General features: G+C 40.5%; 2 protein-coding genes across 2 annotated transcripts; one reads left to right on the top strand and one right to left on the bottom strand.

Annotated features, from left to right (window-relative positions):
• The first annotated feature begins 838 nt into the window (after window positions 1-838).
• On the top strand, window positions 839-1,351 carry LOC113701762 (STS14 protein). The gene has a single exon (XM_027222541.2). The coding sequence runs from the start codon at window positions 839-841 to the stop codon at window positions 1,349-1,351; it is 513 nt and encodes a 170-aa protein (XP_027078342.2).
• A 239-nt stretch (window positions 1,352-1,590) lies between these two features.
• Window positions 1,591-6,766, bottom strand: LOC140010424 (uncharacterized). Its single transcript, XM_072057402.1, has 12 exons — window positions 6,128-6,766; window positions 5,946-6,024; window positions 5,408-5,480; window positions 5,066-5,149; window positions 4,791-4,907; window positions 4,165-4,584; window positions 3,517-3,920; window positions 3,302-3,401; window positions 3,153-3,212; window positions 2,997-3,083; window positions 2,652-2,780; window positions 1,591-2,314 (listed from the first exon to the last, which is right to left on the bottom strand). Exons 2-12 carry the CDS (start codon window positions 6,020-6,022, stop codon window positions 2,012-2,014), a joined length of 1,854 nt encoding a protein of 617 aa, XP_071913503.1. The 5' UTR covers window positions 6,023-6,024; window positions 6,128-6,766; the 3' UTR covers window positions 1,591-2,011.
• Between the last annotated feature and the right edge of the window lie 112 nt (window positions 6,767-6,878).

Genomic DNA, 6,878 nt, shown 5'->3' with positions numbered 1-6,878 from the left:
TTCAAACCATCCAATAAGCCAATATATAAATCTTCAATTCACTTTAAAATTTATGCTCTGTTATTTTGGGGTTTTTTTTTTTTTTTTTATAGTGATATGGGAGGGTGGAGACCCATTACACTTGGACTAGTTTTAGCGTAGCGACACTAATAACATCATAGGTTAACAAATTTCTAATTGAGGCTGGAGGTCATTTGTTACCCTCTTTCCATTGATGTTGCAGTTTACAATCCCATTACTTCCTGAGCTGATTCTTGATTTGCAAGATGAGATTGAAGTATGGGCTCTTTTGCATACCCCATATGTATCAGCTCCGTACTTGTTTTAGAGCCTGTTTCAACTACAAGTTTGCGCATTTTTTTACTCCGTGCCAAGAAATTTCTACATATGGACTAGTAACAAACTGGCCTTTTTCATATGCAATTTTTTGTAGTAGGATTCATGCAAGTGAGATTTTTTACCAGCATTTATGGATTTACCTCCTTTCATCTGACACACCAAAATATTAATTGATTAATCGGTCGTTCCTCCGAGCCCAAAGTTCAAACTCCAAACTAGTAAGCACCAGCCTGCTGGATTTTTGCGCACGGGGAGCGAAGGTGGTGAATTGGCCACACATTTTTTTACCAATCAGCGATTCCGATTCAGCGGAAGAATCCACATGTGATGTGATATTTCACCACATGTGGTTTCACTTCGCCGTGATGCCACTAATAATTAGTTACCTACCCCAACCCAATCCAACCCACTCCATAAGAAAAACCCCCCCGGGGGAAGTGCCCACATAAAACCAGGGGAAAAAAAAAAAAAAGAGTCAAGGACTCGAGTTCAGGGGAAAATGGCTAGATTCCTACTGCTTTTACTTGCAATAAGTCTGATAGCCATGGGCCACGGATCTTCAGCTCAAGTTCCGGCGCCATCCAACAATGCCAGTCAAGAATACCTGGATGCGCATAATCAAGCACGGTCTGAAGTGGGAGTTCCCCCTCTGAAGTGGAGTGAGGCCCTGGCCAAATCCGCAAGTCTAATGGCAAGGTACCAAAGAGACCGACAAAATTGCACTTTTGCAAACTTAACCACCAGCAAATATGGCGGGAACCAGTTATGGGCTGGTGGGTTGGCGACGACACCTCGCATGGCCGTGGGGACTTGGGTTGCCGAGAAGAAGTTCTACGACCATGCCAACAATACCTGTGCAGCGGACCACCGGTGCGGAGTTTACACCCAGGTGGTGTGGAAGAATTCATTGGAATTGGGGTGTGCTCAAGCTCAATGTGTCAAGCAGCAGTCTAGTTTAACCATCTGTTTCTACAATCCACCCGGAAACGTGGTAGGAGAGCGACCCTACTAGCGGGGGTGCTTGTATCCATTCAGCCTTCTGAGGCATGCTGGCCTGCGTTATCATCCAAGTTGTCTCATTACATGTACTGCCTCTTTTTACATGGTTAATCGGATCACGTACTTTGCTGAAGATGTGTGCTTCTCTTCTCTTAAAAGTTAATACTCCGTAATATTGCAGTCCTGTTATGTATGCCTGGACGCCACTTGATTGGCTTCTTCGTGATTAAATATTATAGTTTACAACCGCTCTGGGTTTCAAGAAATGAGTGGATTTCTTTCACACGCTGGAGTCTCTGTGAAACAGAGGCAGGCAGTGACGAGGGTCATGGAGATGAACCATAACCAGTATTTGCACCATAATTACATATACCATACATTAAATTATACAAGCCGAAACATCAAACTGACTAGTTCTTCCGAAGCACAGACAAACTGACGGAACTGCCTTTTAGGATGGATACCAGAGGCAACTGATACTCTGAATGCACATTACACAAACTACAGGCGGTGTAAAACCATCCTCTATCCTGATTGATTCTAACCATGAAGGAAAAAGAGAGGCCTCTTTAATGAGGATGTTACCTACAAATGATGAGATAAAAGAAAACTATGTTAAGGATCTGAAAATCAATGATCAACTGTGCATTGTTGGCCTAATCAAACAACAGCTTCACTTCACTAGCTCCTTCATTATCAGATACCGAAAAGCAAAATTATGCGCAACCCACTCAATGCACTTGCGAGACTTCCCAAGCTGACATTTCTTGATGCTTTTCCTCAGAGACTCCGGTAAAGACTTTTGGATCATTTCCAGCACTGCAGCAGGACACAGACCTGAGTCCTTGGCAAAGGCCTCTACTAGTTTAGGCAAAACGATTTTCTGATCCTTCCTAACACCAAAGGTAGCCCTAATATATTCCTCTTTCGCTTCTTCCAGCTCTGGAATTACTCTGTTGGGGGTGTAAACACGGACCTGTACACACATGACACTGAAATCAGTTTCTTGAGATATATTTAATTGAGACGGGAAGGAAGGGGATGTGAGGACTAAGGGCAAACGAAAAGGACACTCGGCTTCTAATGTTCTTCATCAAAACTTTTTCAATCCTTCCTCAGTCAATAGGTAGCATTAATGCATTAACATATCCTTTCTCACTATCATTTCCTTCTGCAACCCACCAAGGATTGACCTTCCGTAATCATTAAAACAAAATTATATACAACACAAAAGGCCGAGAGATTTTGGCACGTCGCACAAGGAAAGCCATGCTTGTGGAAGATAAAAATCCTTTAAAATAATGGAAAACTACCGCAGGATCTGAGTGGCTCCCAGAACAAAGTGCGAAATGTAGGAGTGGTTCTGTGCGCTCAATTGCATATGCTTGTCGCTCATCTCCTGCTTTAAATTTTGTTCTTGAAGGGAGTAACATCCGAAGCCACTGCACATGAAAGCAAGCTTTATGAGGAAAGTCCAAATTTGTCAGTTAACTTATCTACCAGTTAATTAGCAGAAGCTAAAGTTACATACAAGTTCAATGAGAGATATAACAATGCCCTCAATTGCTAGGAAAGGTTCTTTAACTGAATAAAAGGGAATCCATCCCGATAATATATGGTACAGAAGATGGTATAACCATATATGAGACAGGATTTACCTGTCCAGGACGTGACATTCGACATCCCAAGATTGTATTTTGTATCACATCTGCACTTACTATGTGACCTCCAACGTTGTAAGCAGCCTGGGTTAAGCAGATGGGTAAGACAAAACATGTTAAACAAGTCTAGTTAAACACTGAATTAAATCTTACCTTCAGTAGTAAGAAAATTCTCTTCATATTGTTTTGTGGGATCCCGTAAGCCAAAAATGCCTAATAGAAAATGAATAGCATTTAATCTTAGTTCACAGTTTAATACATAAGAATATAACTTTGATCTTCTAGCTGATAAAGAGTATTACATGCATAACCAATGCATTGTGTATGTTGATCCAGAATGCTAGTTTCTCCTCATTTGTCATCTTTCTGGGCTCTATTTCTTCTAATCTTGAAATAAGAGATCTACAGCATGAGAAGGCAATAAGAGTTATCGGAATCTGTAATGGTGGAAAAGAGTTTGAATGGGAGACATAAGTTAACCTGCCGTGAGATGATAATATCACATTGGTATACTTACCTATAATTTTGTAAAAGGTGTTCAATGTCACCCAATTTCTCATTATCTCTGTATATACATTGAACTTCAACCATTGTGCTGTAAGGTCCGCTAAATTCTTTCAACCCTTCTACGTGGAAAGGATTATCCAATCGAACATCAAACGATGAGTCATTTCTAAACCCTGGGCTCCACATGTCACATTGATCCTTTGGAGAAAATGCACTTATTGATGACAACGATGAAGTGGGAGATGAGAGGCCGTGATTTGTCAGGGGTGGATCAGCAAGCTTGCTAAATATTGTTGACATACACTTAATCATATCCTCAGAAATTTTGTTTGGTGTCTCTGAAATATGATCAGAAATGCGGGTACCAAGATGCTCTGCCAAACTGATGACATTTGAAGAAGCATTTTGTGCGTACTGCAGAAAGGCCAGAACCATTGCTGATTAGGTGTGGTCATTCAACAAGCTTGCAAGGATCAATCTTACTCTACTGTCAATTTCCCTATGTTCTCCATATCACAAAACTATTTTCGTGGGACAGAATAATTTTGTTATCCTAATAAAAATAAAATAAAACCTAAAAAAGAAACACCTGGTGGAAGAAAATGCAAGATGCACTTAAGTTGCCTGCCTGATCATAAAAACGCAAGTCAGAAGATACCTCCGTCATGGACAACGGTTGAGAATGACAAGCTCGCAGAGCTTTTCCCAATGGCTCTGCAGGAGAAGTTTTGGTTGATAGAGTTGAGCTTTGAGATAGCATAGAATAACAACGATACACATTGGAATCTGATGGGTTCTCCTCTCCTGAACAACTGGTTTCTTTCCGTGGATTGGAAACAAACTGATTTTCTTGAGCTGAAAGATTTGCCTTCTCTGACGTAATGTCCGATGTTGAAAACTCTAGCCGCCTTCGTCTTGGGGTAGTCAAGGGTGACTTTACCCTATCATCTTTTGCAGATGGAGATAAAGAAGATATTTGCTGATCAAATGCTTTCCTGTATAGTGAAAGAAGATATTGTTCCAAATGCCCAACTTCCACCTCTAACACTGCAATTTCTTTAATAAGTTCTGTGGCTGGCTGGAAAATCAAAGGAACAATAACTTAGGTTTTGCAACCATGTAGTTTGTGACAAATACTGGGATAATGTTAGCACACCATTATATCACAAAAGGGAAGAAACCTAAATCCAAAAGGCTAGAGAAAGTAGAAACAACAACAATAGCATGGTCTTCCCAACTAACACCACAATTTCCTTTTATCAGTTAATGAACAAAATGCCCCACCTTAGGCATTGAGACGTCAGTTGTTACGCTGTGGGAGGAACATTTATAACCCAAAGCTTTCTCCAAGGCACATCGAACTGCCATTTGGTCTTGTAACCTTTTCTCCAGCTGCATTATCTGCAGGGTTTAGGAAAATTAGAGAACAACCCAAGCTGCAGGCATGTGGAGTGAAATTGAAAGCCCAAATTTTTTACAGAGACTTAAGCAAGCAAGTATAGGGCAATAATATGATTGATATCTTGCATTTATCATACTCTTTTTTTTTTTTTTTTTACCTCTCGTCTCAAAGAAATTTGGACTTCAGCATTGGATGATTGCTTCTTCTTGCTCGTGACACAGTCATCCAAGTGCCCCAGATCCTGTTGAGAAATAGAATACCATATAAGAGAGAGAGAGGGGGGGGGGGGGAGGGGGGGAGGAGGGATGCTTCCATTCTGACTTGCATATCCTCAAAGGTATAACAGAAAGGAGAGAAATAACTCTTAAAATTTACCAATCATGAGAATAAGAGTTCCACTTCATATTTTTTCCTTCTACATAGCAATTTTTCTGGATTATCATCCAACAGTTTGACAGTTGCTTGAGTCACGAAAATACACGTACGACAATTTGCTTACCGATTTCAAACTATGAGAGGCTTCAACAGAATGATCCAAGTTTTCATCCCCAAGTCCTTTATTATCTGGGAAGCTGCCATTGTATAAAAGACTTGAGTGAACAAAAAATTGGCAGAAGAAGACAGCAAACTGAGTTATGGTTAAAATCCACAACTCGAAATAGGCGCTAAACGTAGCATTAAGCTACAGATACCATCATGAATGAAGCAAAAGACAAATCCTAATTAAGCCCTTCCATCGATGTAAATTTGGGGCTTCTGACAGGGAGGAAAAGTCAAAAAACCGCCTAGTAGCAGAAGTAAGAGCAAAATAGAGCAAAAAGTACGGAAGCCAGAGTCCCAGGTTCGAGAATTCACGCAATGTACAAATATTGCCCTTTTTACCATTCAACTTGCCACCACACCCTTCATTAATTTGTTAAAATGCAAAGCGAGATGAAGTGTACAATGCTGAAATTCCCTGTTGATCTCTTTCAAGAGACAGATTAAAAAAACTAGCAAAGTGAAAGGAAGCAGACATCAAGAAATCTAAAGACTACCTCTTTGAACGTTTGTGTGTAGAGGTAGCAATTCCCAGCCCGTGTAAATTACCAACAACAATCCCTTCAGAAGTCATCTCTGCAAATTTTTTTTGAAGTGATTTAACCATTGCCGTTAATAATAACAAAGAATAAATAAATGTGCAATTGAAAATAGAGCAGAAATTGCAGGAAACACTTACACAGGCTCAGCGAGCAAAGAAGAGGCCCCAAGCTTGGACTTTTAGAAGGCCCAAAAAAAAAAAATTTCTGTAGTCTCAAAATCCCAAGAAGGGGTCTTCGGAAACTTCAGCTTCGGGTCAAAAACCCCACTTGTCTTCCTGCATTGCTGCAGAATTAGAGTTACCAACCCGCAATTATATGACTCCCTCAGATTGTTTGAAAAGCGCAGAGCTGGTCTGCACACAGAAAAGATTAAAAGAAAAAATGATGTCCCTTTTTGACCAGTGACGCCTTCTCTGTAAACTCTAACTTTAATGGTCGAAGAAAATTAAGAGTACGAGCTTTTGGGCCGATAACAATGGTGTAGTGGGGGGGAGTGCGGAGGAGGCTTTAAGCTTTTGGTGGTAAAAGAAGCAAGAAGCGTCTGCCTTTGGTAGTTTTTACGCTCTTCAGCTGACGAAAGTCTCCGACCATGCTCCAATTGTCAAAACTCAAAAGGTGTAAAAAAGTACGTGTATTTAGTATTTACTCAATTTTGGGTGGGTACCTAAAGGTCCTACGTGAGGCGTAAAAATGGTGGCTGCTGGAAGAGAAGTACTTTGCAAAGCAACCAGTAGAGTATTTGGCCGTTCTTACTCTGGGAAGTTAACAGTAGAGCATTAAGTCACCTTGGACCTCTTGCATTATGTCATCTTTTTTATTTATAGACAGAGAACCGTTCGTTGCCTGAGAAAAACGAAATTTATAGATGTTCGAAAATAACCCAAATTT

Source organism: Coffea arabica, chromosome 7c (genome assembly GCF_036785885.1).
Source record: "Coffea arabica cultivar ET-39 chromosome 7c, Coffea Arabica ET-39 HiFi, whole genome shotgun sequence".
In the NCBI taxonomy this organism is placed as follows: Eukaryota; Viridiplantae; Streptophyta; class Magnoliopsida; order Gentianales; family Rubiaceae; genus Coffea; species Coffea arabica.
This window is presented reverse-complemented; position numbering and strand designations above follow the sequence as displayed.